The 27,558-nt window shown below is 42.1% G+C and overlaps 1 protein-coding gene across 1 annotated transcript; it reads left to right on the top strand.

Annotated features, from left to right (window-relative positions):
* Window positions 1-395: 395 nt before the first annotated feature.
* On the top strand, window positions 396-26,276 carry fam98a (family with sequence similarity 98 member A). Its single transcript, XM_078557342.1, has 8 exons — window positions 396-529; window positions 4,834-4,982; window positions 5,844-5,978; window positions 10,381-10,562; window positions 15,654-15,734; window positions 20,112-20,228; window positions 21,370-21,537; window positions 24,453-26,276. The coding sequence occupies exons 1-8, from the start codon at window positions 492-494 to the stop codon at window positions 25,167-25,169; spliced, it is 1,587 nt and encodes a 528-aa protein (XP_078413468.1). The 5' UTR covers window positions 396-491; the 3' UTR covers window positions 25,170-26,276.
* The last annotated feature ends 1,282 nt before the right edge of the window (window positions 26,277-27,558 follow it).

Raw genomic sequence — 27,558 nt, 5'->3', positions numbered from 1 at the left:
GCCCGCCTGAATGAACATCAGACCTTTTCTTCACCATTATTTGTTTTTAATTAACCATACAGGTAGGTTTTGGTTTCGGAGAGGGTTGCTCTCATTCTTTTTTAAACGTCCGCTCCTGTCAGAAGCCGCTCGTCAGGCGGGGCTGCCCGGTGTGGAGCGAGGCCCCGGACATGCCAACCGGGCAGACGCCGCGCAGCGGCGGCAGCGAGAGGAGGGGAGGCCGCTGAGTGCGGGCGGCGGAGCCGGGGGGGGGAACTGGGACAGGGGAGGTCGCTGAGTGCGGGCGGGTGGCGGAGGAGGAGCAGCCGTAGCCGTGCAGCAGCCGCCGGGGTGGGGGAAGGCCGCTGAGTGCGGGAGGCGGAGGAGCCGGGAGTTGCGGCGGGGGAGGCCGCTGAGTGCGGACGGTGGAGCTGGGGGAGGGGCTGAGTGCGGGCGGCGGGGCGAAGGGGAGGCCGTTCACCGCCAAGAGGCACATCACCCCGGGCCGCACCATGGAGAACGACATCCTCGACTCGCTGGAGGATCTGGGGTAGGTGGCGGGCGGGGCGGAACGGCCCCATTTTAATTTATCCGGTGGTTTCCCTGCCCGGCCGGGCCCCCCACCCCCCTCCCCCCTGTGTATTAACGAGGGCCGGAGGTGCTGACGCCCCCCGACATGTGGTAGTGAATTGACCCTGTGCTGGTTATAAATAACCTGCTGAGCTGGGCCTGGCTCTGTCAGTCCTACTGGGCCTGGCTCCAGAGGCAGAGCGTTTCCCTCCCCAGCGCTGCCGGCACATGTTTGACTCCCTTGTCAAAGAGCAGCTGTAATTTATCTGCCCCTCTCCCCCTCCATTTTACTTCACCCTCGATCGTTTGCACCACATTGTCCGTAACTGGTTTTGCTATCGTCAGGACACCCCGATGCAGTATTGCAGAGGGTGGGTGGACACGGCCATGTGGACTGACCCAGTTACATAAGCCTGTGCTCCCAATGGCCCGAGCCAATATATAAATGGATTGTAACTCAACGTTTTCTTGAACAACTTTCGAAGTATGAATGACAAAAGCAGTTTGCAGTGCCAGCCTTCACCTAATATTGCATGCAAACACCTCTAGGTTTCTAAATATTGTTAAAAAGAGCAGAAATTACTTTAGTAATTCGTCTAAATAGATCTTCTGGCATAGAAGGACAAATTGGCAAAGGTCTTTTTAAGAGTTTTATACATAGGAGCATGGCGTACAAAAGTCAGAGGTAGTCTACGCTGAATCTCTCCAAATCATTGATTGAAATGTAATTAGACAATTGTGACAAATTTTAATGCCCTCCTCTAAGAAGGGCATCAAGGCTCTGGAGAAGGTCCAGGGGAGGTTTACGAACACAATACCATGGGCGAGGGGAGAGCAGAGAAATTAGGTGACAGTAGAATGGAGTAGCTTAACAGGAGTTACAATAGAGATGTTTAAAACTGGTGAATTTTATTGAGGTAAATGGAGAAAAAAATTCTGTGTAATCTGAGGTAAACATTTACGATCGAAAGGGTAAAGGAAGGGATTAAGAGAGAGACCTTTTCATGCAGCAGGTGTTTAGGACATGGCGGAGTGCTTGAGCAGAACAGAAGTGGGAGCTTTTATCAGGGAAGTGGGGTCCACTTTGTAAGGAGGCAAATACCACATTGTCAGACTACAGCATTCAGGCTAAAATTGACTGTTGAAGTTTATTTGCAAGCAACTTAACTATGCACAGCGATGGACTAGCAGTATAATATTTGACATACTATATAAACTGTTAAGCTCTTAATTTTTAGGAAGTCCATTCCAGTAACTTTTGAATCATGCCTCAGCTGAAACATGATGAGGTTGATTGACATAATGGAACTCCTTTTGCCACCTCAGTAAAGAACCAGGCTGTCAAAGGAGGAAATGGAGTGATAGGGAAAACCAATGTCTCTTGCACAGCTCTTCTGTGCTTCAAATGTGTAGATTTGAAGGTCTGATGTCACCTCAGTAGTTTTGCAATCTAGATTACTTTAATTAATTTACACCATTCAAATGGGCAAAGTGCGAATCATCTTAGGCAGTCCGTTGGGATCAGGGATGACTTGCTTCCACTCCAGTTTGATTCTGAAATGGCTGACAAGTCCAATGTGTGATCTGCAGACTCTGCCACATCTGGGTGGTGCTTAGAGGGACGGATAGATGAGTTGTTGAGAGGTCTTGTGTGCTGTCTACACCTCAACTTCACCGCTGCGTGTTTCTGACGAAGTCTCTGTGTGTTCTGTACCTTCCTGAATGAACTTGGTCACAAACCAGGAACTCCCAGGAGTCACTGGGGATGTTTGACCTCTTCAGGGATGCTTTGGGGACAATTCTAAAGAGGTTTTCATTGTCCTTCTAGTAGTATCCTGTTGCAGCTGAGTTCCATGTAGAGCTGTTGCTTTGGGAGACTGGTGTCAGGCATGCAAACGACATGTCCTGCCCAGCGGAGCTGGCTTTGAATGATTAGCACCTCAATGTTAGGCATGTTGCCTTGGGAGAGGACACTGCTGTTGGACGGCCTTTCTGGCTATCGTATTTGGAGGATCTTGTGAAAGCATCGCTGGTGGTACTTTTCCAGTGCTTTAAGGTGCCAGCTGTAGGTTGTCCAAGTCACTGAAGCATATAGGAGTGTGGGGAGATGTGAATAGTTGTCTCTTCATTTCTATAAGTTTCACGTCATTAATACCTGGCCACAAGAAGAAGCCATTCAGAATGTCTGCAGATTCACTCCTTTTAACATTCCAAAGATGTGGGAATGTCACAGACTTGACCTGATTTGAATTCTAATCACGACAGCACACAAATAGTTAGCTATCTCCCCTGAAACAAATTGTTACTTCTAGATTCTTGCATGTGTCTCGTCGTCAAAATAGACAGCTCGAGAGAATATTCTGCCAAGATAAGTGAACTTATCCATTCAGGTCCTGGTCATGAGCTGAAATCTTGAGCTCATGCTAGGGCTTTCCTGGAGTGGGCTGGTACCAGCTTATATTTCACCCCTCTCCTATTTTTACTTAGTTCTGTTGAAGGGTCATGAGGACTCGAAGCGTCAACTGTACTCTTCTCCGCCGATGCTGCCAGACCTGCTGAGTTTTTCCAGGTATTCCTGTTTCTGTTTTTGTACGCATCCGATACTTGGACTGTGTACCAGTGCCATGCCAAGAAGCTTAACCACTTTCGCTTGAGCTGCTTTCGGATGCCTGACACTCACTTACCAAAGCAAACTTTCTATGGAGAGCTTGAGTCTGGGGTGCAATCTGATGGCAGTCAAAAGGAAGCGCTACATGGATACTCTGAAGGCTTTACTTAAGAGTTTTGATACCGACTTCGAGTCCTGGGAGAAGCTCGCCCAGGATTGCTGTACCTGGCACAACCAAATAAACAATGGTGTGACCTCCTTTGATAGCACGTGCATGTCAGAGGCAGTGAGAAAATGCAAGCAGAGGAAATCAAGTCAGCAATTCGTCCAAACAAATCGTCTGCAGTATCCAGCCTACTGCATTCGCTGCTCCCAATGCGGTCTCTACATTGGAGAGACCAGACGCAGATTGGGTGACTGCTTTGCGGAATACCTTCAGTCCGTCCGCAAGCATGACCCAGACCCGCCTGTCGCTTGCCATTTCAACATATCATCCTGCTCTCATGCCCACATGTCCACCTTTGGCCTGCTGCATTGTTCCAGTGAAGCTCAACGCAAACTGGAGGAACAGCAGCTCATCTTCCAATGTTCATGTTGAACATTGAGTGCAACAACTTCAGATCATGAACTCCCTCCTCCATCCTCACCCCTTTTTTGATCCCCTTTTTTAAAATATTTATTCTTTTAACTTTTATACGTATATATTTTTTCTCCCACATTTCTATTATTTTTAAAATTTATTTCCATTCATTATTTTATCCCCACCTTTTAGCCTATTTTGATCTTTTTCCCACACCATCCGCTCCCCCCACCCCACCCCCACTAGGGCCATCTGTTACTTGCTCATCCTGCTTTCTACTCTTAATGTCACCATTAGCACCTCCTTTAGCCAGTATCATGGCCATCAACACCCCTTTGACCTTTTGTTTATGACATCTTTTGCAATCTCTCCTTTGCTTCCACGTATCACTGGCCTTCTATCCAGCTTCACCTGTCCCACCCCCTTTAACAGTATATATTGCACCACATTTTTACTTCTCTAGTTCTGAAGAAGAGTCATATGGACTTGAAATGTTAATTCTGTCTTTCTCTCCATAGATGCTGTCGGACCTGCTGAGTTTTTCCAGCAGTTTTTGTTTCAGATTTCCAGCATCCGCAGTATTTTGCTTTTGTCTGCAGTATTCTGTCCCATTTTCATCCAAACCTTCCGGGTGCAGATTGGCTTTAGCAGTCACCTGCGTACCCACTGGATTCCTACCAAACAGCTCGGATGATGTGCATGGTCATTTTTGCCTCGAAGGGTGAACAGTATTTCTAGATAATTTTGTGTACTGTTACTCCCTTCAAAGAAAAAACAACTGTTAGGAAAGCAACCACCAGTGTTTAAATAACATTGGCTTGTCTATTTAAAAAAAACAAGATCTCCCACATGAGACATGATTCTGTCAGACTGCAGTCAATTAATAAATTCCCACCTCTGGAATTGACATTTAGAGCTGAAACATTTTCACAGATTGTTATTTCTGTTGACGAGTGTAACATGAAGCTTCAGTTCAAAAGCCAGGAATATTGGTACGTTGTGGAATTTGGGGCTCCTTTTGGATATAGAAATTAAGATACAATAGAGGGATTCAAAGACTTTCTAGAATGTTCATACAATCTCATTCATTTTGTAGATACAAGGGTCCAATACTAGACGATGGTGCTCTGGAGTTGGCAGCTGGTGATGGGGCGGCTTCTCCAGAATATACTAAATTATGTGCCTGGCTTGTATCGGAACTGAAAGCTTTCTACAAACTGGTAGAAAATGTCAATGCAACAACTAGTAAGTATGGTGTGTTATTAAACAATGTCCAATTGCATTACCCAAGTTGATAGAATGATTTAAATCCAGCCTACACATAAAATAGTCAGTATTTGGAAATAATTACACGCAATTTCAACCCACACAATAAAAATATGTATTTTGGCACCGTGAAAAGGAACTGCTCTTACTTATGGCTCACTTGAGCTTTTAGTTAGCATGACTGTCTGTTTCGTTCAAACTGCCAAATCAATCTTAAGTGCTTAACCAGTTTAACATCTCATATTTGCATTATTGAAAATGGTGGCATTGATAAGGGGGAGATGGTGGCGCAGTAGTAATGTCACTGGACTAGTAATCCATTGACCCAGGCTTCAAATCCCACCATGACAGCTGTTGGAATTTGAATTCAATTAATAAATCTGGAATTATAAGGCTAATCTCAATGCTGGTGACCAAGAAACTATCATTGACCCACCTGGTTCACTAATGTCCTTTAGGAAATGCCCTCTGAAATGGGCTAGCAGGGGCAATTAGGAATGGGCAACAAATGCTGGCCACCGATGCCTGCAACCCATGAAAGAATAAAGAAAAAAATAAATAGATGGTGCCAGAAAACCACATCTATGCTATCCCATTGTCTAAGAGATATTGCATCCATAAAGCTTTTACTTAGCTGTAAACTGTTGGTAATGTCTGCATGTCTTGACTGGAAGGAAAGGAGGGAATTCATATGGTAAATGGCTTAGTTGGATAAAATATTTTCCATTCAAATGCAAATGTATCTCAATAATCTTGACTATTATCTGGATGTAAGATTTTAGGTCCTGTGATCTTATTTTTCCTCCTTTAATTTTTTTTTTTTAAACGCACTTTTTATAGGCCCCACGGAAGCTGAAGAGTTTCAGCTGGAGATGAGCGGTTTGCTGGCTGAGATGAATTGTCCCTATTCTGTTCTAACCACTGGAGATGTCACTAAACGCCTTCTCAACAAAAATAATTGTCTTTTGCTGCTCAGTAAGTTGCAGGAGAATTTGAGCCATTTTCTGATTAATTGTTGGACTTGAAACTTAATCACTGTTGCAATGCTTGGCAGTGTTCAGTGTTAAAGATACACTCTCTCCCAAAATTTATACGTGTGTGCAGGTACATGAGTATGCTAGCCTAATGGTTATCCACTGGCAATCCAGAGGTTGTGACTTTAGGTGCCTACCATGGCAAGTTGGGAAGTTGAATTGATTAAATCTTTGATTTGTTGCTGGCCCTAGATTACGGCGCAATACAACTCCACAGAGACCTGGCATTGACTTGATGGGCTGAAAGGCCTTCTTTTATGCCAAAATGACTGAAAGCTGCAGATTGTTATATGAACCCAGCTGGTTCCCTAGCATCCTTCAGGAAAGGAAACCTGCCTTTAGCCACCATATGACTGCAGTCTCACACTGGTTGACTTCTAATGACTTCAGGGGTAGAAAATAAATGTGACCTTTCCAGTGTTGGCTGCAACCATGCTATTCAGAAGACTGGGGGATAAGTGTCCGGAGCTGTGTGCGATGTTTAAATACATTAAAATGCACTGCAGAATCTTGTGCACTGGTTGCTTTGTACAAGTTTCATTTGTAAAATATTGGTGCAGATGCATATGTCAAATGGGGTGTGAGCTGTATATTCTTGCATTGGGTTTTACAGAAGTGTCTTACTGATGTCAAATGATCAGCAAGACAGGTTAGAGTGGCTTGCTTTATTTCCAGATGATCATCATTCTTGTCCCATTCCAATTTTTAAATATTGTCGCAGTAGTTTGCCACCATCTCTGTCATACAGAAGATAATAGCCTCAGTTTTGCATCGCCTCCTGGGCCAAATTGTCAAGGTGCAAACCAAAGAAATGATACCTCTAACTGCACAGAAGGGGGCCAGTTTGGCCCAATCTATCTGTTCCAGCTAATTACTAGGCTGACCTCTACTGCAGAGTGCGACTAATTGTTGCTCAAGCATGTGGATCCTCTGTTGCGATTCAATTTTCTGATGCTTAATGCAAATATTTTTCCCCTTGATATACTTGAGGATTCACGATGGTTCACATATGGCACTCCACATCTGCCTTCATTTCACATAAGGACTATGGCTGGCAATTACTACTGCCAGTATTTGATTTTAGTGTCGAAATCAAATAAAGCCATCATTGATGAGCATGTGGGGATTAAAAAAAAGCAAGCGAGCAACTACAGACACACCCCCCCTCTAAACACCCACCCCCCACCACACACACACACACATAAAAACAATAATTTCCGCTCCTCCCCAGAAGACACCATAACGTGTTGTGCTCAGTATCCTCCAGTACCTTCATAGGATGAGTATAGGCAGTGAATCACAACAGCAACTTTTTTTATGCAGTGCCTTTAGCATAGTAAAATGTCCCTAGGTGCTTCACAGGTGTATTATCAAACAAAATTTGACAATGCACCACCTGAGGAGATATTAGGGCAGATGCCCTAAAGGCTTGGTCAAAGAGGTAGATTTTAAGGAATGTCTTAAAGCAGGAGAGAGGTTTAGGGAGGGAATTCTGGAGCTTACTGCTTTGGCAGCTGAAGGCATGGCTGGTAGTGTGGTTAAAACCTGGATAGTCAAGCAACCATTACTGAGGAAGCACAGATACCATGTAAAGGGTTGTAGGCTTGAAGGAGATTACAGAAATATGGAGGGGTGAGGCCGTGAAAGAATTTGAAAACCTAGGATGAGAACTTGAAAATTGAGGAGTTGCTTAACCAGGAGTCAGTGTAGGGTAGTGAACACAGGTGATGGGTAAATAGGGCTTCGGGCGAGTTGGGACAGAGTTTTGGGTGACCTCCAGTTTACAAAGGGTAGAACATGAGAGGCCAGCAAGGAGTGCATTGGAATAGTAAAGTCGGGAGTTAACAAAAGGATGGTAAAGGATTCTGCAGCAGCTGAGTTGAGACAGGCATGGAGTTGGATATTAGAGAGGTGGAAATTGTCAGTCTTGGTGCAAGTATGTGGTCTAAAGCTCATCTCAAATATGACCCCAAGGTTGCAAGTAGCCTGGTTCAGTCTCAGACAGTTGTCAGGCAGACAGATCAGCCCAGTGCCTATGGAACAGGGTGTGTGGCAGGAACCGAAGGCAATGACTGGTCCTCCCAGTACTTGGAGGAAATTTCTGCTCATCCAGTACTGGATGTCGAAGCAGTGTGATAAATTAGAGATGGTGGGGAGGTCGTGAGAGGTGGTGGTTAGGTAGAGCTGGGTGTTGGCAGAGCACGTGTGAAAACTGACACTGTTTTTGGATGTTGTTGCTGAGGGCCAGCTTGTAGCCTCCGACTAGGGTGGAGGTCAGAGAAGAGATGACAATTGAGACTGATTCTGACCATTGCTGTCCATGCATGGGCTTTCCAGCAAGAGTTACTAGATAGCTCTCTAGTTGAGGAATATTGAGGCAACTTTTTCAGTTTACATATTGCTGCCCTGGTTGAGATCAGCTACAGAACACAAACTGGGAATCACTTATGCGCTCCTTGCTGAAGTTGTTTGCATCCCCTAATACTGTTGGCAGAGTTGTATACCCACCAGAAACTCAAGATGGGAATGTAGTGCCAAAAGGAGCTTAGCCAACAGTTGATCAGGTTGGAAAACTAGATGACAAAATTGTTTAATTTGATTATGGTGTTCTTTCCTGTTTAAACCTATATTACTTCTGTGTTCATTCATGGTATATGAGGTCAGTTGGAAATTTTAAAACTGAGAATGATCAGATTTTGATTGTTAGGTTAGGAATTAAGTTATATGGAACCAAAACAGAAAATTGGAGTAGTGATTCAGATCAGCTATAATTTAATTGAATGGCAAAACAGACTCGAGGGGCTGAATGGTTTCCTATGTGATCATTGCTGGCTAAACTGTGCTAATCCCAAGTTGCCCTGGGATGGTGGCGTGCAGCCATCTTGAACTACTGGTAGCGGATTGATAGTTTAGTGACTTGCTACGCTATTTGAGGGTAGTTAGTCAACCATGTTGCTGTGGGACTGGAATCGCATATAGGCTAGGCTGGCTTAAAGACTGCAGATTTTCTTCCAGAAAGAAAGTTAGATTTTTATGACAATCTGGAAGTTTGATGGTCACTTCTCCAGCTTTTTGTTTCCACGTTTTTATGTCTGAATTTAAATTCTCAAACTTCCATGGTGGAATTTTAACTCATTTCCCAAATACCAGTCTGGTAACATAGCCAGTACCCCACTGTACCCACATCATTATAAGTTTGAGAGAGAGAACAAACATATACAATGTGAATGTTCAGGTTGTTGTAAAATATATCAATTTGAAATGTTCATGATTTCTTCACTCAAGGTTGTGACTAAACAGGAATGCAAGTATGGATTTTGTGTTTACACTTTCTGGAGGCAGTGTTTTGATCTTTGCCCATTTGTAGTCTGTGGATGGGAAATCTAGCTCGAACTCTGCTGTCAATTTTACATTTGAGATCATGAAAGAGCTGTGCTGACGTGGAGATTTGTGACCTCAATGCAGCACACGTCACTGTTTACCTTCCTTGTCACCACTCCGGAGTGAGGCTGGTTGATAAGCAAAATGAATTTAATCTGGAATAGATAACTCGATTACAGCCCTGAACCTCGTGCTAGTGAGTCTCTGAGTTCCCGTTTTCTGTTAGTGTGCTGTGTAGATGCACTGCTTCAGTTCTAAAGAACAACTTGTAACCAGTAGCCATAAAATGCCTTAGAAAACAAGTCAATCTTTGGTGTTGGCAGTTTGAAGTAATGAAATTAAAATCTTGTGCAAAAGCATATAAACATTAAACTTAATGCGTATAGGTTTTTTGCAAAGCCATGTTGATGCCAATGTTCTAAAGCAGCCAGATGGCAACTCTTGAATAATAGGAAATGGCTGGATATGTGGCCCTAAAACTCTTCTCTTCTTATTGAAATGAAAAAATATTCAAATTCTTTACAACTTCTCCTGAGGTGGCTTAATGCTGTTCCTAATGATTCCGTTTACTGTTTGGTGTGGTACAGCACTGAATTATATCGATCAGTAAAATCCTGTGTTTAGTCCCTAGTGACTATAACCGATCCTGGCATCTCTGCATTCCAGATATGGAGAAAAGGCATGTCGGCAGCCAGATGTGCACCTGTTGGTTGGGGTTGACAAGTATGATCCCCTCTTTTTCCATGTCGAATAACCTTTTGACAGCTGCCTTACAGGCTCATGTAGAAAGGAGACTAGTTGATACGATTTGATATAGTTTAATATACCATTGATATAGTAGGGCTATACCTGAGCAATTCAATACCTTGGGCAAGGAAATGAATTGTGTGCAGTAATGTGCAGAAAGTTTTGTAGTTCATATACCTCTTGTGTTTACATTCCGCTGATTTTTGTTCCTGTAGCTTACCTGATTTCTGAGCTTGAATCTTCACGGATGCTTGGTGTGAACAACCCACCAAAGAAGCAACCAGATAAAACCAGCCAGTCCTTCATGGAGCTGAAATCCATATGCATCACCCTGGGTATGTCCAAGCCCCCAGATAACATCACCATGTTCCAGTTCTTCAGTGGGATTGAGAAAAAGGTACATGCACAAGAACAAAACTGTCCTAATCTGCAGCATTTAAAACTTAAATCACTCAACCAAACTGGTCCGGTATAAATAATTATTTTTAAACATCTATTGATGGAGTTTCTGCTTCAGGAAATACATAAATTTTTAAAAGAAACAGGAGTACAGATCAGTTGGGCAGAAGTTTCTTTTGGTCGTGCCTTTTGACTTGAAGTTTTAACTACTGCTGTAAAATCTAGCAAGAGTTGCACCTTAATTCAAGTTTCTTTCCTCCATGTATAAAGGAGCAATTTTAATACTATATTTTATAGTGAATCAGGACTGAGGGACTTCCACAATTTCACCTTAAAACAGTCTGTTTATTTCAGAAGAGGAAGTGCAAAGAGGTATTTACTTGGGGATTTGAGATGATTTTAAAAGCCCCAGTGATCAAGTTACCTATTGAAATTGGAAAACTGCATTTCCAGCATCTCTCAGATTATTGACTGGCACTGTTTCACCCTATTGTACCTTATTCTCAGGTGTCCACCACACAATTGGGTATCAAACTTCTCCATCCCAATACTCATTTGTGTGTGGAAGACTTTCCAATCAACAAATGAGAAATTGTTTTAAAGCATGAATTTTCAAATGCAAAAGCATTGATTAAACTTTGCTTTGTGTTAGAATTACTTAAGTGCTGAGCACTTTTGTTAACATGACCAACAGTAAAGATTTGTTGCATTTTCAGCTGCTATGTGGTTGAAGTTTTTAACTAATTAACCCATGGTAAATCCTGGAATTTTTAAAGTGGATACTGTGCACAAAGTCCCAATGTGGGAAAAGTCAGCCTGTGTGTTCCCACCTCTCGACCTGCGAAACTCAAGGGAATACAGGTCATGTCAATGTAACCTTTACTTAAATTTAATCCGCAGCCCAACCATCCTCAGCTGCTTTATCAATGGCCTTCCCTCTGTTATAGAGTCAAAAATGATTATTGGACTCTGAGCTCTATTCACAAATATTCTAATCATGAAGCAACCTATGCCAATTTGCAGCAGGATCTGGACAGCACTGTTATGAGTGGATTACTACCTAATCCCTCAGTGCCACTCCATAGTTTACACAGGTGAAGTCAGCAGTGCAATGGAATACTGACTGCAGACATATTTTTGTGCACTCTTGGCATCAGCACCATCTAGGACGGAGAAATTTGCTTGATTTATGTCCCGCCTTGCCATTTTGCTCAACATCCAACCTCTTTATACAGGAGTGCTGTGGATGCAATATATCCTTTGTACAAGGTGCACTACAGCAACTCGCCAAACTTACTTCAGCTTTGATGTCTACCAACAAGGAAGGCAAGAGCACCTGTGGTACAGGAACATCATCACCTTCAAGTCCTATGCCATCTTGGCTTTGACAGGTGTTGATCCTTCATTGCTGGCTCAATATCTTGGAATTCCCTACTTATCACCATAGTGTGACTGTAACCACTTGAGAGCCCGTCACCACCACCTTGGAGCATCTGAGATTTGGTAAATGCAGCCTTGCCAGCCTTCTCCACATCCCAGGAAATAAGAGAACAATCATGAAGGAGAGAAAAGCACTCTGGCGAGGTGGTTGGTATGTTCTTTCAGGTTATGCATGAGCAATGTGGCAGCGGTCATCGCATGCAAGACTTGTATGCAAGAGCGATCTAAAAACCCTGCTTCCAGCACTCGAGAAAGAGGATAGAGCATTTGACTTGAACAGCAGGTGTTATTTTAGTAGGTGGAGGAATTTGGAACCAGGCTTCCAAATAGAATAGTTCTGGTAGAGCTGAAAAGAAACAATAAACAGCAAAATTCTGACATTACTAAGCAGCCCAGCAGCTGAGAGAACCTTCATCAAGGAATATGTTTTATATCGATTGTAATTAAGATTTTCATTCCCCTATTTGAAGAGATTGTCTTACAAGGAGACTTGAAGGATATTTGCATTTATAAAACCACTTTATAATGTTACTTAGAAAAGTCCCAGTTACAATTATTTTAAACTATAGTTACTGTCCACACTGGTTCTACTGATAATAGTGGATGAATGATCAGTTAAGCTGTTTCTGGTGGTGTGAATTGAAGGAGAAATGTCAGGCAGAAAGCGGGAAGAACTGCCTGCTCTTTCTCTTCTAATAGAGTCATGAATTCTTACTGACATCCATCTCAACAGACCAAAAGAGCTTTTATTTAATATTTCATCCAATGAACTGCACCTACTTTAGTGCTCCAATAGAGTCATGAACTGGCTTCGGAAATTCAGGACCTGAGGAAAGGGCAGCACGCTTCACATGTTGAGGGAAGTCTGGGAAATCTGCCTTCATGGTTTCTCTGCTTGGGTGAAAATGTTTCCGATGAGAAGTGGTCACCTGAATTTTCATATGGGTCAACACATTTTACATGATCCTTTCTCGATGGTCTTTCTCCGGTACATCCAAAACCGGTTAAATTGTCCTCGTTCAAAAACCTGGCGCTGTTGCCTCTTGCTTCAAATTCTGTGTCGAGGACAAGATGTTTCTGGAATTATGGCCAGGAGTACTTTAAAGATGAGCTTATATCTTCAGAAGTGAATTCAACCTGATAAAACTGTTTTCCTGGTAAAATAAGTTGCACAAAGCAGTTTGGAAGATTTGGAGATGTAGACATGTAGCAGCATGCCCTGTACTGCTATTGCAAAATTAGAGCAGCTGCTACAGATTGGATAACAAAGACTCATTGATGTTAATAATTTGAAAACAATTGTTTTTAGATTATCCACATTTCTGTAGTCAAAAAGGAGAATTGGATTCTTGAGTGCCTGTACTGTAGTTGATTTCACCCACCATCAGCTCCTTTCCTAACCCATTTGCAGTCCCTTTTTTGAGTAAATTTAATTATGCTATTATAAAATATCTCCAACAAGAGAGAGCCTAACCACCTCCCTTTGCCATTCAGTGGCATTACCGCCATTTAATTCTCCACCATCAATATCCTGGGGATCACTATGGACCCAGAAATTCAACTGGACCACCCATATAAATGTGGCAACTCGAGCAGGTAAGAGGCTGGGTATCTGTGGCAAGTGGCTCACCTCCTGACTGCTCTGAGTCTCTCCATTACCTGCAAGGCTCATGTTAGGAGTATGATGGGAGTATGCTCTAATTGCTTAGATGGGTGCACTGCAGTAACAATCAAGAAGCTTGACCCCATCCAGGACAAAGCAACCCACTTGATTGGCACTGCTTAAACATGCAGTTCCTCCACCTCTGGCATACAATTGCTGAATAGTGTCATATATATATATATAGGATGCACTGCCGCAATTCCCCATGTTTCTTCATCAACACTTCCCAAATCCACATCTTCTGCTACCTGGAAGGACAAGGGCAGCAGGTGCACAGGAACATCATCACCTCCGAGTCACACAGCATCCTAACTTTGACACATAATGCTGTTCCTTCAGTGTTGCTGAGCCAAAATTCTGGGACTCCTTCTGGGAGCACTGTCACCCCATGTGCTGCAGTCACTGAATAAGCCCATCACTGCCTTTTCAAACGCAACTAGGCTGTGCACCATGGGGCCATCTAGACTGAAAACTGGCTTGGGGTATCACAAATGTAAGTAGGCATTAACACTACTTATATTAGAAACTTAAGGCAAGTGAAATTGATATAAGTGTGACCGAGAGAGCCTAATGCAAGTGTGTCTGACAAATAGTGATGTTTTACAAGTTTAGGCATTGCACAATGTTCAAGGACTTAATACCCTAATTGCTGGTCACATATGATGTTGAACAGGGTCAGTCGAGAGAGTGTGCCAGGTTAAGTACGATAAGAATAAATATCAAATTTGCAGGAAGTAATGAACAAGAATACCGCATTCATCTACAGTACACTGTGTAAGAACATAGTGTACAAATACATCAGTTCTGCACGTAACCTTGGATTACGTGGTCAGAAAATATTATGTACTCTTTGAAGAAAAGTAAGCAGTTCGCCAGGTATCCACACCGGCACCTATCCTTAAACCAATAGCAGCAATAATGGAGCAAATCATTGTGAAACATAATTCTAAAATTAATTAAATAAAAATAGCAGCCAGCCAATAGAGTGGCCTCTCCCCAAAATGTATTGTATTAAACCCCAATTAAAAGCTGAAATCACTTTAGTTTTAATCCAGAGGGTTTTCTTATGAAACAATATTAGTGAAACGATAAAGCTGCCTTTGGCTTCAGAATAAATATAAAATGCTGTCAGGAACAGATCATGCTCCCTGACCGTTCGCTTTTTACACTTGATCAAAGTTTGTTCAATTTATTGGACCTGGTGGTATTCCCTGTGGATCAGTAAAGGGGTCAGAATATAAAAAATCAATTGGAGTGGCAAATTTATTAAATAAAAGTAGAAGTATGAAAAGCTATTAGGATCGCAGAATCATGCCACGCATCCTGAAAACGAATTAAATAAAAGCTCCCCTTTCATTTGCTGTGGGTCAGCACTCAATAAACATAAGTGGAGAAGGAACTAAAATTTGGATTAATATCAGAATTGTTAGATTATGTTTAAAAAAAATGGCATTGCATGTAGTGCATACAAATTAATTAGTTGAGTCTACACGCTGGCCTGGAGCAGGTAAATGCACAGCTATTAGCCAACCATGCCATAACCTTTAATCCATCTCTGTCCAGAAACACTAATTGTCTCTTGAAACCACTTGGATGGCTTTAATTTCCTTCTATAGTAACATTGTCAAGACTATTAGACATTCTTGTGGAAAACTGCAATGTCTGGCATTCATTCTTTTTAACTTCCTAATTTTCACCTTATTTCCTATTACTTAAACCCTTCACTGCAGTGACTGTTGTCATTTCCACTCCGAAAATTATTAGGGCATCCATTCAGTGTCTGAAGGTTATTTGAGAAATTGTAGCTCTGTGGTGGATGATTTCACAGTTTTTAGATTGCTTTTTCGTCTTTAGCTTGATGGTCCTCAAATGGCTGTTTAATTATGATTTGACCTTAAATAGGGAAAAAAACACCTGTTCAGTTAGATTGCGCTAATTATTTTCACCTTTACTTGATTTTGATTTAAATATATTTTTCTTCTTTAGCTTAAAGAATCTCTGTCCAAGGTGCCCCGAAATCATGTGGGAAAGCCTCTGATGAAAAAAGCACTTGGGCCACTTCACTGGGTGAGTAGTAAAACCATTAACTATTTGTGAAGCACACGATAGAATGAATTGTGACCATTTCCATATGGATTAAATGATCAATCCTTTTGTCTTGGGTAGTATTAAATAGATATTACTTAACCGTTTAAGGTGTTGAACAATGCCATTCTTTCGACTTCCAAAGAAACTAGAAGACCACTTTCTGATGTTGAATCCTGTTTTCAGCCATCTTATTTGAAAATACTATCAAATCACAAATTGTATTGTTGCAAGTTAACTATTAATTGGTTAAGAAAGCACATGGAATGCTTGTCTTTGTAAATCGGGACATTGAAAACAAAAACACTGAAGTCATGCTAAACCTTTACAAATCTCTGGTTAGGCTTCAGCCGAAGTATTGTATACAACTCTGGGCACCACACTTTAGGAAGGATGTCAAGACTTTGCAGCAGGTACAGGGAAGTTTCCCATGATGATATGGGGCTAAGGAACTTCAATCATGTTGAGAGGTTGTAGAAGCTAGAATATATCTCCTTAGAAAGCTAAGGAGGGAGCTGGTGGAGGTATTCACAATTCTATTTTAAATAGAGCAAGTAGGAAGAAACTGTGTTTCTTCCGCAAGTGGGTCAGTAACCAGAAGTCATAGATTTAAAATAAACAAATGAACCAGAGGATTAATGGGGAGAAGATTTCTTCACACAGTGAGTTGTTAATATCTGGAACACACTACCTGAGAGTGGTGTAATCAGAATCTAGAGGAATTTTCAAAGGGAACTGGACATGTACTTGAAGAGGACTAATTTGCAAGTTTATGGTTAAGAAACTGGAGTGTAGGACTAAATTGGACAGCTCTTTCAAAGAGCAGACACAAGGACAGTAGGCTGAATGCCCTTCTCCTGTGCTGTAAGATAACTGTTTTTCCAAACTGAGTGTTGATTGTCTCTGAAAATTAGTGTGCACAAATGAAATACTTTTATTTGTTGGTGAATGGAAATAATATTTCCAAATCCAACCCTGAAAAAGCAACAAAAATTACACCACCAACCAATGCAGCAACTAGCTATCTTAACTGGGAGCCATGTTGCACAATGGATTAGCATTTTCTTCTTGGAACTTGGATTCAAATCCTGGCCACACTGACTGCCTTCTTTGCTGGCTGCAAGAACCCAATGTGTTGTGGGTTTGGGAAGATTGAACCCAATCACAATCAAGCATGGACCTACAACATAAAACTGATTCAATAATTGGTAGTAACTTGGCACTGCAGCTGGCTGCCCCGGCATCAGGTTTTGAAGTGGGAGCGTGTTTGAGTGTTACCAGATCTAAGCTACATATTTTTTAAATCCAGTATTGGAATTCTAGCCCTTTGCAATAGGGTAATAGTTCAGTCTGCTGATCATTTGGATCCTGATCTGGCCTTTCATAGAATCACAGAATCTCACATGCAGAAGAGGCCCTTCGGCCCATCGAGTCTGCACTGACACGTGAGAAACATCTGACCTACCTACCTAACCCCATTTACCAGCACTTGGCCCATAGCCTTGAATGTTATGACCTGCCAAGTGCTCATCCAGGTACTTTTTAAAGGATGTGAGGCAACCCGCCTCCACCACCCTCCCAGGCAATGCATTCCAGACCTTCACCACCCTCTGGATAAAAAAGTTTTTCCTCCCATCCCCGCTAAACATCCTGTCCCTCACCTTGAACTTATGTCCCCTTGTGACTGACCCTTCAACTAAGGGGAATGGTTGCTCCCTATCCACCCTGTCCATGCCCCTCATAATCTTGTACACCGTGACCAGGTCGCCCCTCAGCCTTCTCTGCTCCAGCGAAAACAACACAAGTCTATCCAACCTCTCTTCATAACTTAAATGTTTCATCCCAGGCAACATCCTGGTGAATCTCCTCTGCACCCCCTCCAGTGCAATCACATCCTTCCTATAATGTGGCGACCAGAACTGCACACAGTACCCCAGCTGTGGCCTCACCAAGGTTCTATACAACTCCAACATGACCTCCCTACTTTTGTAATCTATGCTTCGATTGATAACGGCAAGTGTCCCATATGTCTTTTTCACCACCCCACTAACATACCCCTCCGCCTTCAGGGATCTATGGACACACATGCCAAGGTCCCTTTGTTCCTCAGAACTTCCTAGTGTCATACCGTTCATTGAATACTTCCTTGTCAAATTACTCCTTCCAAAGTGTATCACCTCACTTTTCAGGGTTAAATTCCATCTGCCACTTATCTGCCCATTTGATCATCCCGTCTATATCTTCCTGTAGCCCAAGACGCTCAACCTCACTGGTAACCAGCCAGCCAATCTTTGTATCATCCGCAAACTTACTAATCCTACCCCCCACATAGTCATCTATGTCGTTTATATAAATGACAAATAATAGGGGACCGAGCACAGATCCCTGTGGTACGCCCACTGGACAGTGGCTTCCAGTCACTAAAGCATCCTTCTGTCATCACAAAAACAGAATTACCTGGAAAAACTCAGCAGGTCTGGCAGCATCGGTGGAGAAGAAATCAGTTAACGTTTCGAGCCTTCACGACCCTTCGGCAGAACTGAAGCATAGTTAGGAGAAAGGAGAAATATAAGCTGGTTTAAGGTTGGGGGGCGGGGGGAGAGAGAAGTTGAGGGTGTGGTGATTGTGGAGATAAGCAGGCAGTGATAGGAGCAGATAATCAAAAGATGTCACAGACAAAAGGATCAAAGAGGTGTTGAAGGTGGTGATATTTGTCTTAAGAAAAGTGCTAATTAAGAATGGAAGACAGGACACTCAAAGTACGGCTCTAGTGGGGGTGGGGTGGAAAGACTAACAAGGTTTTAGTTTTAGATTTAAAAATAATGGAAATAGGTGGGGAAAGAAGAATCTATATAAATTATTGAAAAAAAAGGGGAGGTGGGAGAAACGGGATGGGGGGAGGGGGAGTTTAAGATCTAAAGTTGTTGAACTCAATATTCAGCCCGGAAGGCTGTAAAGTGCCTAGTCGGAAGATGAGGTGCTGTTCCTCCAGTTTGCGTTGGGCTTCACTGGAACAATGCAGCAAGCCAAGGACAGACATGTGGGCAAGAGAACAGAGTGGAGTGTTAAAATGGCAAGCGACAGGGAGGTTTGGGTCTTTCTTGCGGACAGACCGCAGGTGTTCTGCAAAACGGTCGCCCAGTTTGCGTTTGGTCTCTCCAATGTAGAGGAGACCGCATTGGGAGCAACGAATGCAGTAGACTAAGTTAGGGGAAATGCAAGTGAAATGCTGCTGCACTTGAAAGGAGTGTTTGGGCCCTTGGACGGTGAGGAGAGAGGAAGTGAAGGGGCAGGTGTTGCATCTTCTGCGTGGGCATGGGGAGGTGCCATAGGTGGGGGTTGAGGAGTAGGGGGTGATGGAGGAGTGGACCAGGGTGTCCCGGAGGGAACGATCCCTTTGTCTCCTACAACTAAGCCAATTTTGAATCCACCTTATCAAATTACCCTGTGTCCCATGTGCATTTGCCTTCTTTATAAGTCTCCCATATGGGACCTTGTCAAAGGCTTTGCTGAAATCCATATAAACTACATCAACTGCACTACTTTCATCTACACACCTGGTCACCTCCTCAAAAAATTCAATCAAATTTGTTAGGCATGACCTCCCTCTGACAAAGCCATGCTGACTATCCCTGATCAAACCTTGCCTCTCTCAAGTGGAGATAGATTCTCTCCTTCAGAATTTTCTCCAATAGTTTCCCTACCACTGATGTGAGACTCACTGGCCTGTAGTTCCCTGGCTTATTTCTACAACTCTTCTTAAATAGCGGAACCACATTAGCTGTTCTCCAGTCCTCTGGCACCTCCCCCGTGGCCTCTTGTTGCTGTGGAAGGTAGTAAGTGATGGCTGCCTTGTTAATAGTTGTCCCATGCCAATGTCTCTCTCCCCTTAGTGGTTAATTTGAGAACTTTATGGAGGCTCAAGTAAAAAGTTGTCATGTTAGCTACAAAAGGACAGTCCAGTACAGAATAATTTAAGACTAAATGCCATTGGGTTTTTAAAAAATAAATTGAACTCCACCCCTATTCCAATGTACAAATGAATGTCATGATACCTCATGGTGGGGTAGGCAGAGAACATATTTGTTGGCCAACATCTGCTTCCCTATACCTCTTGTGCATAAGAGCTTATTCTGATGTCCACCTGTATTTGTTTATCTTGTTCTTGGCGCTTGAACGATGCTGCTGAATCTTTGCATACAAAATCTTCAATTTTACTTGACATTTGACTTTTTTGAGTAGAACAAGTTGGATTTCCAAAATTATTTGAAAAACAAGTGTTTGTGCTGCTGCTAAGCTTCTTCTTTGTAGCTGCAATAGTATTTCGAAGGAAAAAATTCATCTTCTGTTTACTTGCAGGAGAAATTAGAAGCCATCAATCAAGTCCTGGTTAATGAATATGAAATTCGACGAAAGATGTTGCTGAAGCGAATGGATGTAACCATTCAGTCATTTGGCTGGTCTGACCGAGCTAAGGTAATCCTGTTTCCTCTTATTCCAAAGCGAGTTGCTCTTGCTAAGAAAATAATTTCCCAAGAAGATTGTAATTACAGAAAAAAACTGTCCTTCTGCAATTTTGAATTATCATCAACTGCTTGATAATGTATGGGTTCAGAGACTTCATTGCAGGAAAACATCCCATTAATCTAATACTAAGTATTTTTACTCAATTTTGACAAAGATCCTGGATACCATTGAAAGCTCAAGTTGCTTCCATTTTTAAAAGAAGAAACTTGTAAACAGTACAAAAATGAATGTAGTTGTGATGGTTGGAAATATTTGCATGGACTGTCCATGCATATCTAGAGTAGAAAAATCAATGATTGAGAACGAAAATGTCCCCACTTCTGGCATACGTTGTTGAACTTTAATCAGTAAATTAGAAACTTCACTTTCTGATAAAGATAGCTGGTGTGGGAATCGGCAGATTACAGGCAGTCTGCTAACAGGAACAGGTTTGGAGCCCCCCCAAACTCTCTCCATTTAGCAATGTGGCAACTGGAAAGGAAAATTTCATGCTACTAGTTTGAGTTAATTCTGTGTTTGAGTCTGAAAGGTGGAAGAGCAGCCAGCAGTAATATGTTGACACCTTGAAATCATTTTAACTGCTACAGGATCTTTGCAAGCGATCAGATTTCTTTTTTTTTAAACTCCATTTCAATCCAATTTTGCTGGTGCTACCACAGCATCAGCTTTCTCTAATGTTGGCCTTTCTTAAATTTAGCTTGTTGTCTTAAACTGGCTTTGCTTTGGCAAATGAAGAAAAACTGAACCCTTATTTAATGTTGTAAAATCCACAGAAGCTTTTTGGGAGCTCCTCAAAGAATTGTCGTTGTCATTTATCCCCTCTTCCTCCCAATAGTGAAGAGATTGTCATCTTAGTGCATTGGTACAGTTGATGCAGGAACTGATTATACATTGTGACTAATGAACATGGACCTACTAGTTACTATTTGTGGCGCAGCATGTTGGAGATACAGTGTGCTAAGAAATGATGTTGCCACTTGAATATGCAGGGAATTTTGAGTTAATTTCTAAGTAGCATATTTACAAATTGTGATCCAGCCATTTTTACATTTAATACTGATTTTGTTTGTTTGTGTTTCACTTTGCACAGAGCCAAACTGAAAAATTGGCCAAAGTCTACCAGCCCAAGCGTGCAACTCTGAATTCGAGAAGCACCGTTTGTGTTGCACACCTGCTGGCTGCTCGAGAGGACCTGTCCAAGATTATGCGAACCAGTAGTGGCTCAATCCGGGAGAAGACTGCATGTGCCGTTAATAAGGTAAAATAAAGTTTGACTTATTTAACATTGTTCCACCAAATGCACACCATAACAAAGGTGAGTCATGTCTCCAAAGCATTGACCTGCTAATTGTGATGCCTCTGAACTATGCGTGTGGTTATCAATTTGAACTTCAGATTCAATTATTTGACTCTCAGGTAGGTAATAGAGCAATGTTTAATGTTAGAGCTTCTGGTTGAGTTTGTATTTATATAACAACTTATGAAAATGATCCTGAACACTTCCTGTAGTGAAATACTTTGCAGTAACTTAGACAGGCAAATGTGGCTCTCCCCGATCCCACAAACAACAATGAGATAAATAGCCTGGTTTATCTGATTGTTTTTTTTTTCTCTAAGTTAAGGTAGGAATGTTGGCCCAGACTTTAGGAGAATTCCTTTCTCTTTTAAAATAACATTAGGAGCTCTTTCAAAATTTACCATAGCTTGACCACAATTTTAGAATGTCTGCCGATGTGGCAAGCCCTTAGTTCGGCAGTGAGCAAGTACAATCAGCAGCTATGTCAATTCAGCAATAAGTAATTGTTTGTCTGCAACTTTCTTTTATTAACAATGGTAGAACATAATAAAACAGTACATGCAGCCGTCTCTTTTGCTCACGTTCCTCAATGGAAATACTATACCTCCTATCTATTTTTGAATGTAATGTAAATTAAATAAAAGCCAGCACAGATTTGTTGTAGGCAAATTATATTGGACTAACTTGATTGAGTTCTTTGTAAAAGGGAGAGTTGATGAGGCAATTCAACTGATGCTCTCTATCTCGAGTTTCAAAATGCATTTAATGAAGTACCACGTAATTGCAAAATTGAAGCCTGAGAGATTAACAGGGCAGTGGCTGCTTGGATTTATAATGGGCCGTAGGACAAAGTGCAGTGGTGTGCCCCAGTGGTCAGTGTAGGGACCACTGCTTTCTTTGATATGTATTAATGGCCTGGATTTGAGTCTACAGGGGATAATTTCAACGCCTGCAGATGACATCACAATATCTTTACAGTGTAGAAGGAGGCCATTTGGCCCATCATGTCTGCACTGCACTGACATGAAACCCGGAAATGTAGTAAACAATGAGGAGGATGGTAACAGATTTCAGTACGGTATAGACAGATTGAAATGAGTAAATACATGGCAGATGAAATTTGACACAGAGAATGTACATTGATTCATTTTGTAAGATAAATGATAAGTGGCATTATAAAGCAAATGGTATAATTTTAAAAAGAATGTAGGAAAAGGTTTGGGTATGCACATACACCGGTCTATGAAGGTGGCAGGACAAGCTGTGACAGCAGTTTAAAAGGCATATTGGATCCTTGGCTTTATAAATAGAGGAATGGAATATAAAAGTTAGCAAATAGTTGCTTGGTAGTACAAAATTTGTGTTGCTGAAAAAGACATGTTGTTGAAGCTTTCCATCTTGCACTCATCGGAACAGATTCACGAGTGCCAAATTTCAAAGGGAACAGCAGTTTATACTGCGTGTGAAAATGGGTGCTGTTTGGTTGGCAAGTCAGCTCTGGTCGAGATGTTGCCATAGCAAATGCACAAGGGAGCATCATAATGTAGTGGCAGCACCAGTGGTGTTTTCCACTAACAGGATGCTGCTGTCAAGCCGAAAAGATGTTCTGTCTACCACACAAATGAATAATATAGTATGTGAGTTTCAGTGCCGGTGCGATGCCAGTTACGTAGGCTGTACATCCCAACAACTGGAAATTGTATTAAACAGCACGTCAATGCAATGGACAGAGTGCTGTCCATTCTCAACCAACCCTTGCTTGCAAAGCTCAGAACATAATGTCTAATGTTAGATGTGATTCTGCGATTGGGCAGCATTTGCTGAACAATCCCAAATGTGCTAATAATTATACTAACAATCAATTTATGATTATCAGGCTTGCTAGAAGCTATATATATTCATATGCAGGGACCTGTCCCCTGCAGGCAAAAGGAATATGTCCAGGCAGTGCACCTTTTTTGAATAAACAAAAATATAGGGGACAGTAGCTCCCTGGTGCATTCGCCATGGCAACATCTTGACCAATCAAAGCTGACTTGCCAACCAATCAGCATCCCTTTTCTCGTGTAGTATAAATTGTTGTTTCCTTTGGAATTTAGCATCCTGATGAGTGCAAGATGAAAAGCTTTGACAGCATTTCTCTTTATTTAGCAAGCGCAAGCAAGCTGTGCTAAACCTTTATAAAAGACTAGGTAGTTTCTAGCTGGAGTATTGAGAGCCATTGTGGGCACCGCACATTAGGATGGATGTCAAAGCCTTGGAGAGGAAGCAGAGGTGATGTACTAGAACGATACCATGGATGAAATACTTAAGTTACACAGAGGGACAAGAGAAACTGGTGTTGCTCTCCTTAAAGCAGAGGAGGGGTTCGAAATCCTGAAGGGTTTTGATGGAGTAAATAAAGCGAAACTGTATCCAGTGGCAGAAGGGTTATCAACCAGTGGACACAGGACAAGGTAATTGGCAAAAAGACATGCGAGGAAGACAATTTATACAGTGATTTGGTACGATGTGGAATGCATTGCTGAAAGGGTGGTGAAAGCAACATCAATAATTTTCAATGTTGAATTAGATAAATAATTGAAGAGAGGAAATTTACAGGGCAATGGGAAAAATACAGGGGAATGGGACTAATTTGATAGCTCTTTGGAGCTAGCATAGGCACCTTGGGCCAAATGGCAACATCCTGTTCTGTATTGTTCCACGAACTATCTTGGCTACTTGAACATCTATTTTGTGTGCTGGAAATATGAGCTGTTTTATATAAAAGCTTTAAGTTGTGATGTCTGAAATTGTGAATGACCAGAACTAATATTGTTCAGACACTTCCCCAAAGCTCCAATAACCTTCGGTTCCTTGGTTTGATCATTTTGCAGGTACTTATGGGAAGAGTGCCAGACAGAGGCGGCAGACCAAATGAAATTGAGGCCCCTCCACCAGAGATGCCACCATGGCAGAAGAGACCAGACAATGTCCAGCCCAGTGGTGGACGAGGAAGAGGTGGATATGACCAAGGCTCATATGGAGGTGGAGGAAGAGGCGGATATGACCAAGGCTCGTATGGAGGTGGAGGAAGAGGCGGATATGACCAAGGCGGGCGAGGTGGGGGCCGTGGTGGATATGATAGGACAGAACAAGGAGGACGTGGAGGAGGCAGAGGAAAAGTTCAAGGCGGATGGTCAGATGGAAGTGGCGGTCATCAAGATTCTAGCTATCAAGGGGGGCATGGTGGTTACCATGGTGGCGGTTACCATGGTGGTGGCTACCAAGGTGGCACTGGCAGTTATCAAGGAGGTAGCTACCATGGAGGTGGTGGCAGCTATCAAGGGGGTGGCTATCAAGGAGGTGGTTACCAAGGACATCAAGACAACAGATATCAGGATGGCGGCCATGATCAGGGTGGAGGACGAGGTGCAGGACGAGGAGGTCGTGGTCGTGGGGGTCGTGGAGGGCGTGGGGGGCAGGGTGGTGGGTGGGTCAGCAGAGGTGGACTAAACTACAATCAGGGAGGACAGTTTGAACAATATTTCCAGCAAGGTGGCCAACAGTATAATGCTTCTGGTTTCTATCAAGGTAGGCAGTATTCTAGCTAATAATTTGATAGTCTTGAACATTGGCTTCTTCCTACAAGAGTCACAGACTCCGCCATATAATAGTTACCAACTGTTGAATGCCACTAAAATCCAATACCTTGTATTGAATCAGCAGTGTTGCAGATTGTTTGCAAACAATGGGAAGCAGAAATACCTTGCTTTCAGCAGGAGTGAAGGCTTGTGATTCTAGATCTTTCTCTTTTTACCTCCTACCCCCACTCGTCACAAAATGGGTTTTAGGCTTAAAACTGTACTTGAAGCGCAGCAAAAAAAAAAGGCAGAGTTCTGCTTTTCTGCATGTGTAACTGCCACTGGCACGGTTAAAACTTTTCATTTGTTGACAGTGCACCACAGACCTAACATATGAGCCCAAACTGAGCCTGGAGACCCCTTTCTATTAGCTGGCCCTTCCAACAAAAGCATTTGCAGAGCTAATGTTTCTCTTCAGTTCTAGAGATTAAGCCGCATGGTAACTTCTTGCTGGCTAGTAATTGCACATAACTGTAAACTTCACAAGCAGAGTGAATGATGGCGTGAGAGATGAGCGATAAAGTATCTGTATGCTGTTTTACTGTTTGGAATTGTTGGGTTTTTTGTTGAACTCGGTTACAGGTGATGGGAGGAATTCTTTGAGTATCGAAAGAGGATTTCAACACCATTTATTTAAAAGTGTGTGTATGTGTACGTGTGCATATCTGCATTTTTTACCCAAACACTAAAATGAGAAATTGTGGTTGGGTGACATCCGTGGTTTTTGCATATTTCTAATTTATAATGTTTGAGAAGTTTACTGTATGTCATCGCATTTGCAAAATTGTGTAATCTGAAAGCTGCAAAGGATTTTCAGCACAGAAAGGGCTAATGTGTGGGTTCAGCCTTAAATTATGATGCACAATGCCTATAATTGTACAGACAAGTGAGAGCATTGGCCAAGAACGGCTGACTGTTTGTAAACACTCAATTGTTTTTGTTCCCATTGAAATACTGGCATGGGCCAGATCATATATGGCACACACTTCGTTATTTGGAAGTTGAGGCAGTTGCTGAATATTAACCCCTGGTCAAAGAGCTGGAAATAAAAGCGAATGTGAAACAAGTTATCCTATATACACATTCTTGTGTTGTGATTTTGACGCTGATTTCTCTTCAGTTTGAGCATAAGTGTAAATTGATATGTATCTGTTTTCTGTTGACTCGTTATTGATCCGCAACCATTGCAGCCACAGTGACCTCTTTTGAGTAATATAGACATAGTTGACATTGTATTCTGGATAGGTTACAGAAAGGTCATCTTATACACACAGCTGGCTCGTTTTTGCCTTTTTTTGGCACTTATTGCACACTAGAGGTCACTCTTGTAAGCTGGGAGTAACAGGCTCTTGGTTGACATAACTGACTGCCAATTGGTGCTGTTCTCGATAGGAGGCATTTTTGATTTGCTTTCACTTCAGTTACTGTGTCTCATCTTGAAAAGATCTTTAACACTGGTTTCTATCTTGCTTATTTAAACGGTTATCTTGGCTAAAACTGCTGTTTAAGTCCCACAGGCTTCTCTGTAGGGACCAAAAGCACATGCAAAGTGTTTTGTCAACCATTAGAATCATCTTTTGTCTATGTAATGTAATGTGCTTTTTTTAAAAAAAAGCTTATTATTTAAATCGAGGATTTAACACTATTTTGCCCAAAAGCAGTGGGGAAAATTATACGCTGCTAAGGATATTTAAATCAGCAGTATATATATTGTACATTCTGTTTTTAAAGGGCTTAAAAATCTAAATGACATTTAAGTCTAAAGATCACCTGTTAAGATTGTCTGTTAAGACTTGACCTTGATTTTAGGGATTGACACAATGTTTGACCCAGTGGGCAGTGTGATTCCACTTGGCTGAAAAAAAACGTAACTGCTTCTCTAACGCAGTGGAACCTAATGTAGATCTAATCTAATGTAGTACAGATAATTGAATAAAACTCTTTGTTATTTAACAGATGTTTTTGCATAATTTATTTGTGTGGGAACTAATTTCCTGCTCAGTACACAGAAGCACTTGTAACTTGCTTCAGAAACTTGTTCAATTGCCCCTTTTATGCTGTGAACTGATAGCAGCTGGGTGGCCTGTAGAGATACTACTACTGTAGTGGAAAGGCCTGGGCTGGAGGAACATAAGTCAGCCCAGGTTCCCTCTTCAAATTGCTATCCAGCAATTCTCAGCTAACATGTTCACAGGCACACTCAGTTTGGTGAGGACAGATTCAGGCTAGACTGATGTGCACACAATCAAGTGGCTTCTCTCTACTTGCTGTGTCAGCTAATACATAGTGAATGTTCATTTAACAAAGTATCAATTGGGGCGGGAAACGCAGGGGGCCAACCACTGCCTTTGGAGTTATA

Source organism: Cetorhinus maximus, chromosome 14 (genome assembly GCF_964194155.1).
Source record: "Cetorhinus maximus chromosome 14, sCetMax3.hap1.1, whole genome shotgun sequence".
Classification (NCBI taxonomy): Eukaryota; Metazoa; Chordata; class Chondrichthyes; order Lamniformes; family Cetorhinidae; genus Cetorhinus; species Cetorhinus maximus.
The sequence above is the reverse complement of the archived record's forward strand: the minus strand, read 5'-3'. Positions and strand labels throughout refer to the sequence as shown.